The 19,743-nt window shown below is 39.0% G+C and overlaps 2 protein-coding genes across 3 annotated transcripts; both read right to left on the bottom strand.

Moving 5' to 3' along the window:
* Nucleotides 1–350: 350 nt before the first annotated feature.
* Nucleotides 351–10,358, bottom strand: LOC115425272 (CDGSH iron-sulfur domain-containing protein 3, mitochondrial). 2 transcript variants are annotated; one of them, XM_030142698.1, is made up of 4 exons: nt 9,552–10,358; nt 9,434–9,509; nt 4,384–4,524; nt 351–1,334 (listed from the first exon to the last, which is right to left on the bottom strand). In XM_030142698.1, the coding sequence occupies exons 1-4, from the start codon at nt 9,560–9,562 to the stop codon at nt 1,149–1,151; spliced, it is 414 nt and encodes a 137-aa protein (XP_029998558.1). In that variant the 5' UTR covers nt 9,563–10,358; the 3' UTR covers nt 351–1,148. The 2 variants fall into 2 exon arrangements, with proteins under 2 accessions (XP_029998558.1, XP_029998549.1); XM_030142689.1 differs by having other exon boundaries at nt 9,434–10,358.
* A 537-nt stretch (nt 10,359–10,895) lies between these two features.
* On the bottom strand, nt 10,896–16,613 carry LOC115425283 (CDGSH iron-sulfur domain-containing protein 3, mitochondrial-like). The gene is made up of 3 exons (XM_030142710.1): nt 16,392–16,613; nt 13,468–13,584; nt 10,896–11,139 (listed from the first exon to the last, which is right to left on the bottom strand). Exons 1-3 carry the CDS (start codon nt 16,482–16,484, stop codon nt 10,951–10,953), a joined length of 399 nt encoding a protein of 132 aa, XP_029998570.1. The 5' UTR covers nt 16,485–16,613; the 3' UTR covers nt 10,896–10,950.
* Between the last annotated feature and the right edge of the window lie 3,130 nt (nt 16,614–19,743).

Raw genomic sequence — 19,743 nt, 5'->3', positions numbered from 1 at the left:
TATTTTGGTATTAATTATTATATTTTGTGAGAAGATCAAATTTTTCAAAATCAAATTAGCAAAAAAACCTGACCTGATCAAGAAAAACAGATGTAATCTTTGGATTTAGCGGTGCAAAATGGTCCTAATTCAGTTGAAAAAACCTAGACAACTTGCAAAAAACATTTTTTGTAACCCAGTGTTATTGGACACACTGATTAATTCAGGTGTGCCTAATTAATTAGTTGTCACAACAACAAGTAGCAGGCACACCTGGATTAATCAATGTGTCCAATAATGAAAGACAGGAAATAAAAGACCCAGCTGAAGTTCAGGAAGTAGTGAGGCTGTGCATAGAGCCCATTGTGTTCATGTGGATGTTGAGTTTTACTGCTGCCTAAGACTTTTTTTTTTTACACTTTGGCTCATCCGCCATTCTTACTACAAGTCAACCCTGTAGTACACGATGTTTTGTACAGCTTTTGGGCATCTGCAGTGATGTCACATGGATGTATAAATAGTTATGACCTTAAATAACAGAGGAAAGTTAAATGGAAATAACACAAATCTTTTCAAAACACAAAAAGAACAACTGACACATCTGAAAAAATGCTGAAAATTGTTTCTTCCCTTTTTACAGGAGGGCCCTGATCTCATGTTTTATCTGTTGTATTTATTTATGCATTCATGGGACATCACCACAGCATACATATGAGCTCATCTGAGTTATTTTATAGTATGTGAACAACTCCCTTCCGTGTAGAGTTGTGATTAATCTCAACAGAGATAAAAGAGAGCGATAAAAGTCAGATCTGACATTTCAGAGTTCAGATCTGTATCTAATTCAAGACTGTGTGAATGGGTGAGACTTGGAAATATCAGTGTCCATGTGCATGTGGTTTGCGTTGCTCACTGTCATTATAAAAAGCGGTCTGAGTCCCATATAAGTGAAAGGAGCTGATGTGGATCACTTTGGTGTGCAGTGTGAACGTAGCCTCAAAATGTCTGAGGCTCAGGGTCGTCGTCTTAACTTAGAAACACTTTGGACTCAAACGCCACTTTACATAGTGACAAGACAAAACATTCAAGCATTTGTTGATTGTGCTATTCTTACTTCTCCCAAAAGTGCAATGGTCTCCAAAAAGGTTCATCTGGCAGTCCACTAATGTTTAAGAGTCATTCTCTTCATGTAGTGGTGCAGATACTATGAAGTGTTGCTTGTGCGTGCCGTCACAGTACGGTGGGTTGTTTGTGTACTTGCAGCCACACAACCAAGCCGTGGTGTCTTTTTCAGGGAAGAATCGCAGCGGAGTGAAGCTTTTGGCTTTCAACTTGTGGGCTCCATCACAGAAAGGCTGAAAGAAACAAACAGACCACCTTGAGACAACATATGCAAAAAAACAAAAGTCGCACATGCAATATTCAAGGTTATTATCGTTAAAGAAAACTAACGAAATGACGAAAATTAGAATTGAAAAAACATTTTCGTTAACTGAAATAAACAAAAACTATAATTAAAAGAAAAAAACGATAACTAACTGAAACTGTATTGTGTGTTTACAAAACTAACTAAAATGTACAAAAATTCTGGATAAAATTCCCTTCGTTTTCGTCTTTGTCAATGTCAGATTGCTATAAAATCAATTTATTTTCCTCAACCAATTTTAGCTGCTGGCACCATATGATATTTAACGGTCCGTCACTTGTCGTCACTTGTGGTTTAGAGTCGTCTTCTGGTCCCCACTCTACCTGGAAACATGGAGACTAAAGTTGGGAAAAAGCAGCAGAGTCCTGTCTGGGATTGATTTGAATACGACGACAGAGAAGAAGAGAAAAGATAAAAACAAACTAAAACTAAACTACAACTAAGCATTTAGAAAATAATGAAAACTAATAAAAACTGGCAAACCTGCTCTAAAAACTAATTAAAACTAACTGAATTAGAGAAAAAAAGTCAAAACTAAATAAAACTAAACTATAATGAAAAATCCAAAACTATTAGAACCTTGACAATACTTCACTGCACCATCTTTGGTTTTGATTCCAGGAGACATCTTTTGTGCCACATGATGCTTATGTAGTGGCACGATGGTAAATGGACTGCACTTATACAGTGGTTTTCCACACCTTCATGGCTTTACAAAGGCTCATATTCACCCATTCACGCACACACTCATACACCAGTAGGTGGCTCCTGTCCTACTGGGAGCAATTTAGGGTTCAGTGTCTTGCCCAAGGACGCTTTGACATGTGGACAGTCGGAGCCAGGATTCGAACCGCCGACCTTTTGGGCTTTCGACATCCAAGCTCTACCAACTGAGCCACAGCTGTCCAATAAGGTTCATAATAGTTTGTCCATCCATAGTTGCATTCATTGTTGATTATTGATGGAGAATCGGACCGCTGCATCAAGTCTTCATCACATCTTAAATGAGAGTCTGGACTTTATGGAGGCTAATCCATGTGTGAAAACAATGTCTTATGCTGCGTTTCCACTACGTGGTATTGGCTCGGCTCGGCTCGGCTCGACTTGGCCTTTTGCTTTTCCGTTACAAAAAAGGACCTGGAATCTGGTACTAGTTTTTTGGTACCACCTCCACTGAAGTTCCAAGACTGGGGACCAGATACTAAAAGGTGACGTGTAAACACTGCAGACCACTGATTGGTCAGAGTCGTCTCTGTGACCTGCCATTTTACAAAAAACAGATGTGGAAGTTGACAGTAAATATAGCGGTAGGTTAATTCACATGATGACAGCCTGTAAAACTACACCATGGTTTGTCGAGGAGGTTCAGACGTAAAAATTCACAGTGAGCTTGACGAGACAACACGTAATGAGCGAGTTTATCAGTGACTCTGAGCAGACAACACAGAAGTAACGCGCCGCATCGCTATGACGTCCAGGTACTGTAAATCAATCAAACTTTATTTGTATAGCACTTTTCATACATGGTACATGTAGCACAAAGTGCTTCACATCAAACCCCCCACTGTCCCGCAGTTGCAACAAAAATAAAAGCAACAAAGTAAAGTAAAGTTTACAGTAAAAGTTTAATTAAAGTCGGTAGTAGCCTGAAAGGGAAACGGTCTCCAGGAATAGGACCAGGTACCCGAGTCGAGTCGGTTCCATGTAGTGGAAACGCAGCGTTTCTCTCCCTGAACCACTCTGTCACAGGCCTGATGACCCTGATGAATCCTGGCATTGTCCAATCTTTTTGACATTAAAGACATGAGCGGATACTTACTGCATCAGTTAGAGTTAAATAACTTCCTACAGCTGAAACATTAACCACTGCAGTACTTACTGTTGGAAGAATCTGAACTATTTGTTTAGTTAAATCCAGGCAGTTACTTTTTATTGTCCAGGCTGTTTATTTAACTCCAACTACAGCTAGTAGCCTCTCATGTCTTTAATGTCAAAAAGACTGGACAAAGCCAGGTTTGCTCAAGATCATCAGACTTTTGACAGAGTGGTTCAGGGAGAATGAGACATCCTTTACACACATGGATTAGCCTCCATGAAGTCCAGACTCTAATTACCTCCACCAGGAGGTATTGTGATCACTTTGCTTTGTGTGTTTGTTTGCGTGTTTGTTTGTTTGTTAGCAACTTTATGGGAAAACTATTCCACCCATCTTTACCAAATCTCCCCCACAGATAGGCCTAGGCCCTGGGACCAACCCATTACATTTTGGGCCAACTAGGCCAAAGTTCAAGGTCACAGCAAGGTCATAAAATCTAAAATTTTCCTATCTCTCATCATTGAGCAATTTTCGAAAATTCATAAAAAATTCAAAATTGACTCTGATCAGCCTCCAATTGGATCCACCTGTAGCTGAGAACAATATCTTGTATCTGGCACAAAATTGTCCACATCCACTGTGGAATGTGGACTCTGTGGGCATTTCCATTTAACATTGAAAATCCCATTTACCACACATTTTTCATTATAACTCAACAAATATTGATTGGAATTTGATATAATTGGACATACACATGACTGGTACCAAGCATCAACTTCTTCTGCTGTATGGAACAACCTGGAAACTGTTGAATTTAAAAACAAATAGTCGATCCACACATGCACACTGTTCGGGGTACTTGGCGAAGGTGTGCGTTCTCTGAACACTTGTTTAGGATGTGATGAAGACTTGATGCAGCGGTCCAACTCTCCATCATCAAAAATCAAAAATGAATGCAACTATGGATGGAAAAAAATATTATGAACCTTATTGTGACACTACATAAGCGTTACGTGACAAAAAAAAAGATGTCACAGTGAATGTCTCCTGGAATCAAAACCAAAGGTGGTGCAGCGAAATATTGGATGTGTGATTTTTTTTTTGGCCGGGCAGTGTATTTAAGGGACTTTTTAAAAGACTGAAACAACAAATGTCGTTTTACCTGTTTCTTGCTGTATCCACAGGTGCACCATGAGTGTCGCTTCCCACCAACTAGGTCCACTTTGAACGGCTTCTTAGAAGGGATGACAGGTTTTGGAGGGACAGTACAGAACTGAACCTGCAGACAGTGGCTCGTGGGGAACTTCATTTGACAGTTGGGAGGTGGAAAAAACAAATAGTTGATTAACATTAGAGCTGCACAGTCAATCTCAAATGCAATCATAATGTCGGCCTATCACATTCTATTATCATAAAATGCTCCAGTTTTAGGGTTCAGTGTGACTCCAGTGTGATATTTTGGATTCAGTCACACCGACAACACGAGTACTGGGAAAAAACTGTAAAATGAACATTATTAAATATTTACACTAATTTTTTTTTTAAACATTTGAGTATTTTATACTATCTTAAGTTTGTACGTTTAGGCTGAAAAAAAAAGAAAAAAAAAAAAAAAAGAAAAAAACCCATTTGCATTACCTTTGATAACCAAAATGTTTTCATCATGAGGAAAAGAAGTCCTGGTTGACAAAGACATTAGAAATTTTACGTAAGCTTAGTGGAAATTCTGACTTTTTCTGGATTTGGTCAGATTTATTATTACTGGATTTTTCTGTTTTATTATTGAAGGCAGTTGAATGGAACTCCTGTCCCTTTGAGGCTCATATTTTAACATCTATATAAGTCACCAGACTTTGGGAATTACACAGTCTGAAAGAGGACAAATGTGGTAACGTGTGAGAAATACATGTGGTAAATACTCTGAGTAACAGCAGTTTTAAAAGAAAAGTTTGGAATATTTGAGCCTGTCTCTATCCTAGAAAAGATACTGCCCTCTCTAAGTGTGACTGTGTGCAAAATCAGAAAAAAACAAAACTTCAATAAATGCTGTACTAGATGCTGACATACTGGTTCAGCCCGTTACATTTTGACATCTTGTGACCTACTAAAAGTTTCAAACAAGCTCCCACATAAAAGCTAAACAAAGAACATAACAGTTTCTACCTATAACTCTTGTGCCACAGCTGATCTTTTCACTCATGTAACTCAGACCTGTTTTATCATGACAGTACAAATCACATGGAATCTGATCTTTTTCATTCTGATCCAGGCCACTTCCATATGTGGTCCTGAATCAGATACAGATCTGATCTTTTTCACCATAACCTCAGTCTGAACACTCAGATCAGAATTCATGTGATTCAAAAGATCTCTCACAGAGGGAGTCACTCACAAGGTCAGTAAAATATAACATGAATGCAACAGTAAAATGAGCCCAAAACATAACACTGGGACCTTTTACTACACAATGAATACCGGCTAAAATTTACTTAGGGGGTCAAATGAGTGGCCATTTTTGTCAAAAAAAAAAAAAAAAAAAGTTGTAAGAAATGCATAGAACTGTGTTGAAATAATGCTAATCCATTTGTGCACAAACTACAGATATTATTTGACAGTGGAAGCTCTATTTTCAGAAATATTGGATTTGGAATAGCACGTGTATGTGAAAACTTTTGCTGGTGGACGGACGTGACATTACCCATGATGCTCTGGTCAGTACCAGTACTTTATTAGGAATAAACTTATATACTTACTATTGCTAATTCTCCTCTTATTCATAAATGTTAGTACTGTGGATCTAAAACAATAACAGCTGACACAAAAACACTAAATGTGGCAGTGTTTATGTTCATGTTTATGCATTTGGCAGACGCTTTTATCCAAAGCGACTTACAGGGGAAAACCAATCAAATCACTCAATCAATTAAATTTTATTTATATAGCGCCAGATCACAAAAAGTGGACGGATGTGACATGGTTGTTGTGGATCCCATCATACTGATGCTCTGCAGCCATGTCATCGTTTACACTAATGATCCCTGTGCAAAAACTTGGATCAGATTTATTTATTGTATAGTTTATCATCATACTAAAGAGTAAATAACAATATAGAATTGTTATTACCTCCGCCAAGGAGGTTATGTTTTTGCCAGGGTTTGTTTGTTTGTTTGTTTGTTTGTTTGTCTGTCTGTTTGTCTGTCCGTTAGTGTGCAACATAACTCAAAAAGTTATGGACAGATTTTGATGAAATTTTCAGGGTTTGTTGGAAATGGGATAAGGAAGAAATGATTAAATTTTGGTGGTGATCGGGGGTGGGGGGGCCCACGGGGGGGCCCATTTCCAACAAACCCTGAAAATTTCATCAAAATCTGTCCATAACTTTTTGAGTTATGTTGCACACTAACGGACAGACAAACAGACAGACAAACAAACAAACAAACAAACAAACAAACAAACCCTGGCAAAAACATAACCTCCTTGGCGTGGGGGGGGCCCACAGGGGTGGCCACTGATCAGCCTTGGCGGAGGTCTGCGCTCTCCGAGTGCTTCTAGTTTCTTTATAAAAATGCTTATTATTAGAAAACTGTGGATTTAAAAAGTGACTGTGCCATTCTTCATGTATGTATTGGTGGAACATAAGCAGGATGGATCAGCACCATACTCCAGATTGAACCTGTACAAATAAAACATGTGATATGTAGGATAGAATCTGGTATGAAAAACTGGGGAATCTAAAAGAATAGAATATTTGTTTTTCAGGTAAATTCAGTTCAAATATAACTTGGCCATTTGTGACATGAAAATATAGCATTAATTGTGATGAAATTGGACATTTTTGAGCTGAAAACATAGTTCATATGAGCATCAACATGTTGAACAGAACTGAAATCCTGTACATTTGCAGAACTTGCATTTACCAACACAAAGTTCCTTTGAGGGTTCACTTAGATTGATTTCTTATGCACAAAGACAGAAATAAGACCTCTAAGCAAATTTTAGCCGATACTTACTTGACTTGGGCTAAGACTTACATATTTTAGCTTGAAAGTAAGGCTTTGAGTACACATCTTCAACTAGTAGTGGCGTATTCCCACTGTGTGTATTGGGTCAGGTCAAGGATGAGAAAAATCTAAGTTTCTCTTATCCTATTCTGTATGCACTCATTTGTTAGCTTATTACTGTGATGTATAATAAATGCTTGTATTAAAAATATTTGACCTTTTTTCTAGACACATTGGTCCTTACATCATAATAGGATCAAGAATTGAAACCGTGTTACTTTAAATCTGTGTCAATATGTCAAAAAGTTTCCGATATATTTTCCCAAATTTTGACATCAGTATAACTTAATATGTTATTTAACACATCATAGGCAAATTTAAGTGAATTTCCTGTGGGAACTGCATGTTAAGCACTCTGGCATACACCTTGTCAAAATCAGTGACATTCTGATGAAACCGTGTTATCAAGCACATTTTAAAATATTTTTGGTCAAAAATTTTATTTTATGGAATCATCATCCTTACTATGTTTACAAATACCAACTGAAATATGGAACACACATGGATATAGGTTATATGTACAAAGTTAAGGCCCATTAAACACGAAACATGTAATCGTGTCACCACTTGACCTGACCCTGAAGGGTAATCTTCATGTTGGCCGCATTTAGGAGAAAAATAGCTAATGTGAACAGACTATCAAGTCAAAGAACGATAATAAAAACACCTGTGCTGTAACTCAGAATTGAGCTCCGAGTCTGGCACTGTAGTGTCCAGAAGGCCACACCAATTAGCCCGATTCACAAATCAAACTAAAGCACTGAACCTGCCTGTGATGCACCTGTGGTCATACAGGCATAAATTAAAGCGATTCTACCTGTTCATTTTCTGCCATCAACAGTCACAGTACAAGAGGTGTGTCAGAGTTACTTGAAGATTGCGTATTATAGCAGTGTGAGAACAATGTTACTACACTCCAGGAAACATCATTTGGACTCTATTGCCACCATAACAATGGCAATAAAATGTATGAACACTGGAAGATGGAAACCTTTGACCTGCTGGACCTAGACTATCATGAGGAAAGGTCTCATCAGGACACAAGTCCAAACAGCTGAGTAAGCCCACACCACAGGCTGCTTTACAACTGTAATATATAAACGATTACATATGTATGTAGAGAGAAAGTTATTTAAATAGCAAATACTGTTTTACATTTCCTATTTCACTCTTAAATGTTCTACTTGTCTTCTGCACTTTTCTGTATTTCTGACTGTGTTAGTGCGTCCAACCTCAGCAGCGGTGGTGCGTTCCCAGAGGCCTTAACTTATGCAGCTCAACAATCCAAGCACGTTCAAAGAGAGAATGCTTTTGAGCCTTTTCCATCAGGAGGTCATGACAGTGGAAATACCTGACAGAGAATGACACTGAATCCACATTTTTGTACAGATTTTGGCTTTTAAAGGCTGTGTTCTTAAACTTTTGATCAGCTGATGAACAGCTTATTTCAGTTTAATGGTTGTTTTCAATAATTTCTTACTCAAATATTTTTTGTGTCACTCCCATTTCTTCTGTTTGCATTTTGAAACTCTAAAAAGAACCTTCTGAAGATCCAACTGTGCAAAATGTAAATTCATACCATTTTTCAACTGGCCTTAAAATTTTGATCAGGTAAATTTACATACATATACATACAGTGTGTGTGTGTATAAATATATATTCATATATATATATATATATATATAGACACACACACACACATATATACATATATATGCATATACATACACACACATACATACATACATATATACATACATATACATATATATACACATATAGATAGATAGATAGATAGATAGATAGATAGATAGATAGATAGATAGATAGATAGATAGAATTTATTTTTTGGTGGTTGTTTAAGCTAGTCCTGGAATAAAGGACAAGTTGTTTGTCATTTTCAGACATGTTCGCACATTCAACTAATCGTTTAATCAAATCGAAAACAATAGATAGATAGATAGATAGATAGATAGATAGATAGATAGATAGATAGATAGATAGATAGATAGATTAAACGTTTACAAAAATAATCGATAGCTGCAGCTCTAGAAAATAGTGTTTGAGACACAAGGTGAAAAGTTTGAGTAAATGAACTTTAAGTATACTGGAGCTAAATGACCAGTCATATCCCAGTCACACAGACTGTACCCTGGAGGGGAACGGGGCCGTTGTCCGTGTCCATCTGAGGGTTCCGGTGACCCACCGGAGCTCTGCTCTGGTCCATCTGAGGGTTCCGGTGACCCACCGGAGCTCTGCTCTGCTCCACACAGCCGTCATGTCCACTTCTGGTCACTTCAATCTCAGCTACCGGACACTCACGCGCACAGCTGACACGAGCCTTAAGTGTCCGAACAAGACGTGAGCAAAAATTGAAGACAGACGCCACAAGCAGAGATAAAGTGAGCCGCAGATAACAGGAATAAATGATAAAAGTGGAAATGGACGGTCAAACTGGACTACGACTGCCTCATGTTCTGGAGGTGGAAGGAGAGTAAACACAAGGTTTCCTAACCAGTCACGTGTCTGAATCTAAGCCAATCAGAAGGCAGATGTCGGTCAGCTGACTGATGTGAGGGACGACCAGACACTGATTTACGACACAACAACACAAACTGTTTTAAGGCATTTTAATTGATTATAGTGTGGATATAAAACTAGAATTTACAATCACAGCAATATGAAAGAAGTTTCAATAGATACAACAATGTTGATTTTTGCTTATTACTGCATCCGATTACATCCTATAACAAAGGCAAACTGCAATCATCATGTGATTGGGATTTTTAAGTCTTGAACAGAAAATTCATTTTTCTTGCCTGGCAGATAAAAATCTGCCACATAAAGGTTCCCTTCCAGAAGCACAAATCATGTTTTTGATAATGACTGAGCCAAAACAAACCAACACAAATGGAGGGTATATTCAATGAAAGCATGCTCATGACTGACTCTTAAGGCTACGTTCAGACTGCAGGTAAATGTGGCCCAAATCAGATTTTTTTAACCCATATGTGACCTGTATCCGATCTGTTAAAGTCAGTTTGAACAGCACAAATCCGATTTTTTCAAATCCGACCCAGGCCACTTTCATATGTGGTCCTAAATCTGACAGGCTACATATCTGATATTTTGCAATGCAACTTCAGTTTGAACGGCCAGGTCGCATTTATCCGACCTTTACATTATTGAAATGCGACAAACATCACACTTCTGCGTTCCAGGAGGAGAAGTGGTTGGAAAAACGTACTTACTTCCATAAACACAGTGCGTACCTGCGTGGTCACATATTACATCAGGACCTCTTTTGTGCATGTGAGTCACTGCAGGGTCACATTCAGTTCAGACTCAAAACTGACAGAAGTTGCATTTAATGTGGAATATGAACAAGCACACTAAAAAAAATCAGATTTCACCCAAAAATCAGAACTGTGCCTTAAGACCTGCTGTCTGAACGTAACCAAAGTGTCTCTGAACATTGAAGCTGCCTAGAGATAGGCAGGATTTGAAAACTGAAGCTGGTAATCTTCACCTCAGTAGGCTACTGTGAAAAATGATGTGCTGCTGATCATCACAGCTACTGTACTTGTGTTTGAACAGGATACTGATATATTGCTGATGTCATTTTTTGTATCTCTTCTCTTGTCATTGCTCCGCAGCCTCTGACAGTCTCATTTAAAGATGCCTTTTATGGACTTGACTACATCCTGGTAGATGACCCTGAAGTGTGAGCCATCGCAGTAGGGTGCATTTTTTGTTTGCTTACAAGCACAGAGCATAACCCTCTGATCTTTTTCAGGAGTGAAGCGGACTGGTGAGATGTCCGGTGCTTTTGATCGGTGAGCTCCATCGCAGAAAGGCTGAAGGGGACAGTGAGGGGACACAGTAATGAAAGACACTGTTAGCTTTGCATTCAAGATGTGCAATCCACAGCTCTGTTACCAACATAATTTATCAAATCTGGGTAAAATGTCAAGTCAGATCTAGTCTAGATTTAAAACAATAACGAAAATGAATTCACACTGGTGTCATCTATACTAAAAAAAAAAAAAAAAGGCATTGGTATTTTATGAGGACCTATAAGCTAGCGAGCAGTAGGAGGTGTTGCTCCACAGGTAGAACAAGTGGTGCCAGGCACAACAAACCCCACCCCTCGCACGTATTTCGCCCATTATAAGTAAATGGGAAGATTTTTAAAAAACATGAAAAATTTGAACTTTGACCTACTAGGGATGCAAATTATCGATTAATCCATTAATCATTAGTTGGTTGCCCTTATCGATTGATTAACGATTAATTGATAAGCGGCAATTTTCCTGAGAACCTGAATTTTTCTTTCAACACGGTCTATAAGAATAAAAGCTAAATATTGTTTATACACTTCATGATAAAAACATGTCATATTCCTTAATTATTGATTTATTGAACCATTGGATACAGTCAGTGTTTCCTGTGGAATTCATCTGTTGGTGTGGCAGTCTGTAATGGGGGGGGTGCATGCGCGTGCATTTCGTTGGTGGGTGGGGGTGCGCACGCTTTGTCGGTGCAGTGTGTGTGTGTGTGGGGGGTACTCTGACGCACGCACGCACTTCGGCCGGGGTATGCGTGCATGTTGGATGGTAACCGCAGATGTGTGTGTCACTTTCCGTCCTACTTATAATACTATGGGGGTACGGGGTGGTGCAGTCTGTGCCCCTGCAGAAGTGAAAATGAAACTTTTCGCTCATTTATCTTTTCTCCACCTCCTGAAGCTTCGCAAACGTTAATTTGAGGGGGCAGGATGTTTGTCCTGGACTATTATATAGCTTTTGGACAGGTGTGGACAGGCGAAAAAGGGCAATTAACCGACAATTAATAATTGAATCGAGTAAATTCTTATCGACAATTAATCGATAGTTGATTAATTGTTTACATCCCTATGACCTATCTTTACCAAAATGTAATGACATCTATTCTGAGTCACTGCCGATCTATAAACCTAATTTGGTATGAACTAAATCAATAGTTCTGCTGCTAAAGTATTAGCAAACAAGCAAATAAACCAAACCAAAAGCAATACAATACCCTCCGAAAGGGAGGCAAGAGGTACATACACCCTGGGCTGTATTGTCTCCATATATCTTATTTTTTATTTACTTCTGGTTTTTTTTTTTACATCTAAATTAATGTAGTTTTGTCTCGGTCTAATCTAGGAGAGACTATAATTTCCCTCTGCCAGACAGGTGGAACAAGGTGTGTGCAACACGTCTCCAATAGGAACGCCCCCTCCCCTTCATGTGAGCTCTTCACAGCTCCCACTACCATCCTCCTAGAGTCGGGGTCTGCTCCAGGTTTCTGCCTGTTAAAGACGTTTTCCTTCCACGGTCACCGAGTGTTTTCTGCTGGAGGATTCTGTTGGGTTTCTGTGAATTGGCTTAAGAGTCTGATTTAGACCAGCTCTAAATGTAAAGTGTCATGATATAACTATTGTTATGATGTGACGCTGTATAAATAAATTTGATTGATTGATTGATTGATTGATACAGTTCTGGAGCATAGACTGATTTAAGAAGTGGACAGAGCCACAGTGGTGTTTCACATTGTTTTTTTTCATTTCTGTTTTGAAGCTACAAGTGTGCATTTTTGCCATTATTTTGAGTTTTGGTCGAAAAATGACCAGAGCTGCAGGGATATGACGAGTAACGGGAAAGCTGATGGTAAATGACATGATAAAATAGTCATAATCAAACATTAGCATGACAAAATTATTTGATGGCTAGTGTAATTTTTTTTTTATCATCAACAGTTGTCTGGCAGGAATACATTTCATTTAAAAAACAGATGAGAACACTAATTAGAAGGTCTAAATAAAACAAATGAGCCCAGTTCAACCAAGGTACTGGAGTCAGGCCTGTCTTAAACAGCATACAGTCACAATGTTCAACCTGCAGTATCATTGAGTCAGGTTTTGAGTAAGTAATTCATCCTCATTAGATCATCATTGTTCTTGTATTAGTTCACTGATTAAAAGCAACGAAAAGCAACAGTAAAAATAAATGCAGGACTGGTTCCAAACCACCTCTCAAATGGCCAATGTCAGACTGGCAGGAATGTAAACACTGGTAAATGAACCCTAAATGACAAACATCCTGCTTTTAGACCATGTGGGCCCCCTGAAACCTGAACCCCAACACACTGTGCACGCACACCTGTTTCTTGCTGTGTCCACATGCACACCAGGCGTAGCGTTTCCCAGCAGACACCTTGATCCTGTAGGGTATCCGGGCAGCAGGGACAGGCTGTGTGGACTGCCAGCAGTGCTGCACCTGTAGGACAGAGTACTACATCATCATCATCATCATCGTCATCATCATCATCATACTACACGTATTATATTGAAGTGTGGGGAAACGGTTACCCATGCACCATTAATCCATTAGTCATATTACAGATACGAGCAGTACAGATCATACATAAGGTTGGATTTCTAGAACACACACAGTCAAAACTATTAAAAATCCATGATCTTGTTAAATACTATTCAGCTATAATCTGATTTAAAGCATTCAACAAATTACTACCAAGTAATCTACAAAAAAACTTCACAATTCGGGAAAGTACTCACAATTTGAGAGGCTTTGGAGATTTTGCATTACTGAAAAATTATGACCACTGGTAAACGTTTTTGTTTGTCTGTATGTGGAGTGAAACTTTGGAACAGTCTGGACATCCAACACAAGCAACGGCCAAATATCCACAGATTTAACCTGTTCTATAAACACATGGTCTGGTCCCAGGATAAAGATACTGATGTTCCATTAATATTCTGTCTTATATGTTCATGTGTGCTTGTTGTTCCTCATCTAGCTGGTCTGTGTCGTCCATTACCATCTGCTATTGTTCTGACCATCGCTGGGATGTGCTGCCCTTTACCATTAGTGCTGCTGTAGTTTTTGTGTTTTTTTCTTACCATTGTTGGTATATAATTATTGCTGTTCTTTACCACTTGTGGTATTGTAGTTTTTTTGTTTTTACCATTGTTGGTCTGTAATTATTATAATGTAAGTTGACGGTTAACTGTTACCTGTGGAAACACCACCAGGAATGTACTGTGTTTCTATTTTTCACTCACATTTTGGTTCTACACTGTAAATACTGTCAGATGAGTTCATTCTAATCTGGTTTAGGCCTGTTTTGTTCATTGTTCTGGCTTGAAGTCAAAGGACAGGAGTGAGGATTTAAAATGTTATTATGACAGCGTATTAGGGCCACAGAAGAAAAAAAAAATCGCTTGTCACTACAAGAATAAAGTCATTATTTAACGAGAATAAAGTTGTACTTTTTTGAGATTAAACTCGTAGTATTTTGAAAATTCGACAGAGTTTCTGGTTTTACAGCGAAGACAACAAGTGAAGCAGCACCTTTCCTTCTGTTGGACTCAAACTCCCAGTAGAATCCTCACAGTTTGTTCAGAGACACAAACCCTCTGTGTTTAGTTCTGCTGTTTCCACTGATAGTCCTACAGACGAACACTGCAGCAGTTCCTCCTCCACAAAAGAGGAAATTTACCACAAATCAGTTCAGTACTGACAACAAACCCAAATGTGTGCAAACTGTCTTCAAAGTCCTTAAACTAATGTTGATGGAGGACAGACTCAGTGTTTGGCCTTTGTGTCTGAACCCCAAATGAAAGAAGAACTGAACTAAATGTTCACAGTTCTACACTGATGAGTAGGTACAACTGCTCATTATATTAGGACTTTATTCTCAAAATAGAACGACTTTATTCTCGTTAAATAATGAGTTTTTTCTTGTTAATAAACAACTTTATTCTCGTTAAATAACGACTTAATTCTTGTTAATTAATGACTTTATTCTTGTTAAATGAGGTTTTTTTTTTTAAACTATGACTTTATTCTCGTTAAAATGAGTTTTTTCTCTTTAAATAACGACTTTATTCTCGTTACTTAACGACTTTATTCTCGTTAAATGACTTTATTCTCGTTAATTAACGATTTCATTCTCGTCAAACAATGAGTTGTTGTTGTTTTTTTAACTATGACTTTATTCTCGCAGTGAGCCTTTTTTCTTCTGTGGCCCTAATCCGCCCTCGTAATTTATTGATGAGAATGGAGGTGGGATTAAATAAATTTTTCTTCTTTCTTTTCTTTCTTTTTCTTTCCCCACTCCTTTTCGAGTGCAGATGAATGATTTGGGGCATTTTGAATTTGCATGTATTCTGTAAATGCTCGAAGTAAACAGACAAATGAATGAATGACTCATCATCATGTGACACACACAAAAGTTCATGAAAACTGAACTGACTGAATGGAAGAACACAGATGGATGAGTGGTTTCTAATCCTCATGCAGGCTGCAGCTGTACCTTACAGAGCCAGCTCCTCAGGTCTTTTCTGTGTAAACACTGGCCTGTGCAGACTGCTGCCGCTCCTCTACCTGCATGCATATGTGTGCTAAAGGGCACTGCGGTAGAGGGGGGGTAAACAGACCCCAGAGCCTGTTCAATGAACCTTCAAACACCCAAATGAAACACCTCCAAACACCTACTGTCTGAGCGGAACCCGTGTATCATTCGTTCATTCGTTTTTCGATTTAAAACCAAAAATGAAAAAACAAAACAAACAAAAAAGCGAGTCATTTTTTTGTTTTTTCATCGACAAACGAATGAACGAATGCTCCAGGGTCTGAGCAGCTCTCTCCCCTCCCCTCCCCTCTCCTCTCCTCTCCTCTCCTCTCCTCCCCTCCCCTCCCCTCCCCCCTCTCCTCTCCTCTCCTCTCCTCTCCTCTCCTCTCCTCCCCTCCCCTCTCCTCTCCTCTCCTCTCCTCCCCTCCCCTCCCCTCCCCTCCCCTCTCCTCCCCTCTCCTCCCCTCCCCTCTCCTCTCCCCTCTCCTCCCCTCTCCTCTCCTCCCCTCCCCTCCCCTCTCCTCTCCTCCCCTCCCCTCTCCTCTCCTCCCCTCCCCTCTCCTCTCCTCCCCTCCCCTCTCCTCCCCTCTCCTCTCCTCCCCTCCCCTCTCCTCTCCTCCCCTCCCCTCTCCTCCCCTCTCCTCTCCTCCCCTCCCCTCTCCTCCCCTCCCCTCTCCTCTCCTCTGCCGGCACATGTGCAGATGCTCACCCTGCTCCAGGAAGCACACACAGCAGCTGGAGGGCGACTGAAGGTCCGGGTCCATCCGACCAGCACCACGGAGGAAAAACCAGCCCAGTTCATCCTGTCTGCACCTGGACCGGGTCTGGAACTCTGAACACCACCGCAAACAACAAAGGAATACCAAAAAGAAGCACCGTACTGGAAACTGAACCCAGCTCACTCACCACTTCCTCGTACAAACTCAGCCCGGATGCGTCAGAGCACGTGATTGGTGGAGAAGAGAAACAGTAGAGCTCTAAGCTCCGCCCACAGCCTTAAGACCCTCCTCTGACCTGGAGGCGGGTCATGTTAGGACACACCAACAGAAAGGGTGTGTGTGTGTGTGTGTGTGTGTGTGTGTGTCTTTTACCTTATACACACTGTATTTCAAACAATGTAAAAAAAAAAAATGCATGTAAAATAAAAAATATACCTTACCAACTAATTCTTGTATAGTAACATCTTCTTTCTATGAACCAATTTACTGATTTGGTTTACTATAAAATAATGCAAATAATGTATAAAGCCAAATTAAAGTGACTCCCTGTCTGTGTACAAAGGTTCTTTTCAACATATGAGTCTAAATATGATTTGTGAGATGTTTGTAAATTTGTTGTACAAAAAGCTAAAAAAAAAAAAAAAAAAAAAAAAAGAGACTAAAAGCAGATGTATATTCTGTTGTTTAGTTCAACTCTGGGATGAGGCCAGTGTGGATTTAAGAATGTGGAGCTCATTTTTGATATTTAAAAAAAATGGTATGTAGGGCAATTTTTGAAGGATACAATTGTTAAGATCTAATAAATAATAAGTAAGTAATTTGTTTTTGATTCTACATTAAATTACCATTAATTTGGTTGGTTATGTTTTCTATTCTTCTGATTTTCACTTTTTTAAGTTTTTGTTTGTTTGGTTGTATGCATTGTTGTTGTTTTTTTTTCTTTTTCCTATAGTGAATGCTGGGTAACTGAATGTGTTCTGTAGGACAGGCATTAATAGAAGCATTCTGCTTCTGCCTGGGCCTGTTCAGTCACTGACCTGTGGGTAATGTTTGGAGTGTTGACACTGGTTGGATTATTATGTGATGACTGAATAAAGAACTTCATCGTCATCAAAGCAGTCCGGCCCTCAGGTCCAGGGCCAACTCGTGGCATAGGTCATATACGCCCCTTTTCCACCAAACCGGTTCCAGGGCTGGTTCAGAGCCGGGGCCTGACTTGGCACCAGTTCTTTGTGTTTCTACCACCCAAGCACCGGCCAAACCAGTTCCAAAGTGGTTCCAAACAGGTTCCAGGTAAGCACCAACTTTGAGCTGGTCTAAACCGGGGCCAGACCACCAATGACGCAGGTGGGCGGGGGTTACAGACCCAAACGGGTTCAGTGAAAGCTATGAACCGACATTTTAGTTCTTGTTCAGTATTAGCTGTCAGCCTTGTAAATCCAAGCTGGACTGACTGTACATATCCTGACCAAGGAAAATAAATAATAATAATAATAATAATAATAATAATAATAATAAATAATTCTCCCTTTGTGCAGTAATCTACACCTGGCTTTTCTGCCTCCGTCCATAATAATCTACATTATACAGACTAAATGTCATCCAAAATTAACGTTTATTTGCAACATAGTATAGTAAACTATTACATGATCAAAAACAAATTGATTTTAGCAAAAAAAAAAAAAAAAGTGTCTGTTTTGAATGTCTGGGGTCACCAGAAATTTGTGTGTTAAAATGGGGTCACGAGCCAAAAAAGGTTGGGAACTACTGACGTAAGCACTTTGGGTTTCTTCATGTTGCTGTAAAGTGTGATATAAATAAACTTTGATGTGAAGTAACAAAGTTTCTGATCATATCAACACTTTCTCCTTGTAACTTACTTATTATGTACATATACAAGTGTCCATTTTTTTCCTGTTTTCATTTTAATCTTTTATTTAAGTATTGTAATTACTCCTTTCTCTTCTTTTTGTCATCTTTTCTAAACTTGGATTTTGCCTGTTCAAAACAAAACTGGAATGTTGTGTTCACATCGTCTCCTTGAGTAAATTTAGTAAAACCAGTGCCCCTACTGTCAAGATTCTTCAAAGTAAAAGCACAAAACCTTTAGTATCGAAACATACTGACCTTAAAGGAGCCAAAGTAGAGCTCACAACAGTCTGGATTATGTTGATTGATGCATGAATTTGATGATGGAAACGCTGGGCCTCATTACCTGTCCTGTTTTGCAGTGACGTTCGTCTCCGATTTACTGGTTCATTCATTTTCTGTAAAATGAGCGACACATTTTTTCAACAAATCCCTTAAATCTTGATTTGGAAATAACTTCGACTGCCTGAGCTTTTGCTGTAGGAATTCATGATAATAGCCTTTCAACCATGAGAATTTTGAGCAATTTTACAGTGGTTAAATAATTCTAATAAACATGAAACAAAGGAAACACGTAATATACTAAAATTTACCAATAATCTGCAGGACGTGAATGCCGTTTTTGTGCTGGGACCAATCCCTTTTCTATACTGGCTGTTGAATCTTTCCCATTCACACCCCAGAGAAAATGTAGAACAACTCAGTAAAATACATTTATTGACAAAAAAAACTCATCTTAATCAGTCCTTTAATTTTTACACACAAAAATATCAAAATACTTTACAGGGCTTTTAATCTCAATATCGTCAAATTTGCTTTGATCAATTCTCTCAAATACACTGTACAATGACAACGTGCTTGTCCTTTTTTAAATTCAGTGCTCATTTCTATCCGTTTCTTTTTGGGGAACAATGCATTTAAAATTATGCATAGTTATTACTTGGTATTTAGCAATACATTTCCGAGACTTCACTGCATTTCATGCAATTCATATCCCAATAGGTGTCGCTCTCCATCAGACCTCATTCAGAGCCAGGTGCTTAAATGTATTAATACAGAAAAGATACACATTACGACATTTAGAACATGGATTTATCTTGGTTACCCAAACCTCAAAGCTTAAAAAGAACAAATGTGTTTTTACACAAACATATTAAAGTATACAACTTGTATTCCAACAAAATTGAAAAGGGACTAAAAAAAAGATTTACAATTGGGCCCAAATGCCCCAGTGCAACATAAGACAGAAACCACTTCAGAAATCCTTGGCACCACTCTTCAGTCGATCTCCAGGACCTGGTCCAGTCTGGACTCTGAGGCTGGGCTCACACTGCAAACCAAACGGGCCCAGAGCTGATGCTTTATTCCAATCATGTGACTCACATCTGGTTTTTTCCTGACAGTCTACACAACACAAACCATATGGGATCTTCTCTCTTCAGGGTTGATCTGGACCAGGGGGGCCAACCCTGG

The sequence above is a fragment of the Sphaeramia orbicularis genome, chromosome 1 (assembly GCF_902148855.1).
Source record: "Sphaeramia orbicularis chromosome 1, fSphaOr1.1, whole genome shotgun sequence".
Classification (NCBI taxonomy): Eukaryota; Metazoa; Chordata; class Actinopteri; order Kurtiformes; family Apogonidae; genus Sphaeramia; species Sphaeramia orbicularis.
Note: the sequence above shows the minus strand (reverse complement) of the source record. Positions and strands in the feature narration are given on the sequence as shown.

Coding starts and splice junctions, on each gene's coding strand:
- LOC115425272 (XM_030142689.1), bottom strand. CDS start 9,562: ATGACGGCTGTGTGGAGCAGAGCAGAGCTCCGGTGGGTCACCGGAACC. Junction 4,525..9,433: donor CGGCCCCGTTCCCCTCCAGG/GTACAGTCTGTG, acceptor TGTCAAATGAAG/TTCCCCACGAGCCACTGTCT. Junction 1,335..4,383: donor GTGGATACAGCAAGAAACAG/GTAAAACGACAT, acceptor TGTTTCTTTCAG/CCTTTCTGTGATGGAGCCCA.
- LOC115425283 (XM_030142710.1), bottom strand. CDS start 16,484: ATGAACTGGGCTGGTTTTTCCTCCGTGGTGCTGGTCGGATGGACCCGG. Junction 13,585..16,391: donor TGTGTGCTTCCTGGAGCAGG/GTGAGCATCTGC, acceptor TCTGTCCTACAG/GTGCAGCACTGCTGGCAGTC. Junction 11,140..13,467: donor GTGGACACAGCAAGAAACAG/GTGTGCGTGCAC, acceptor TGTCCCCTTCAG/CCTTTCTGCGATGGAGCTCA.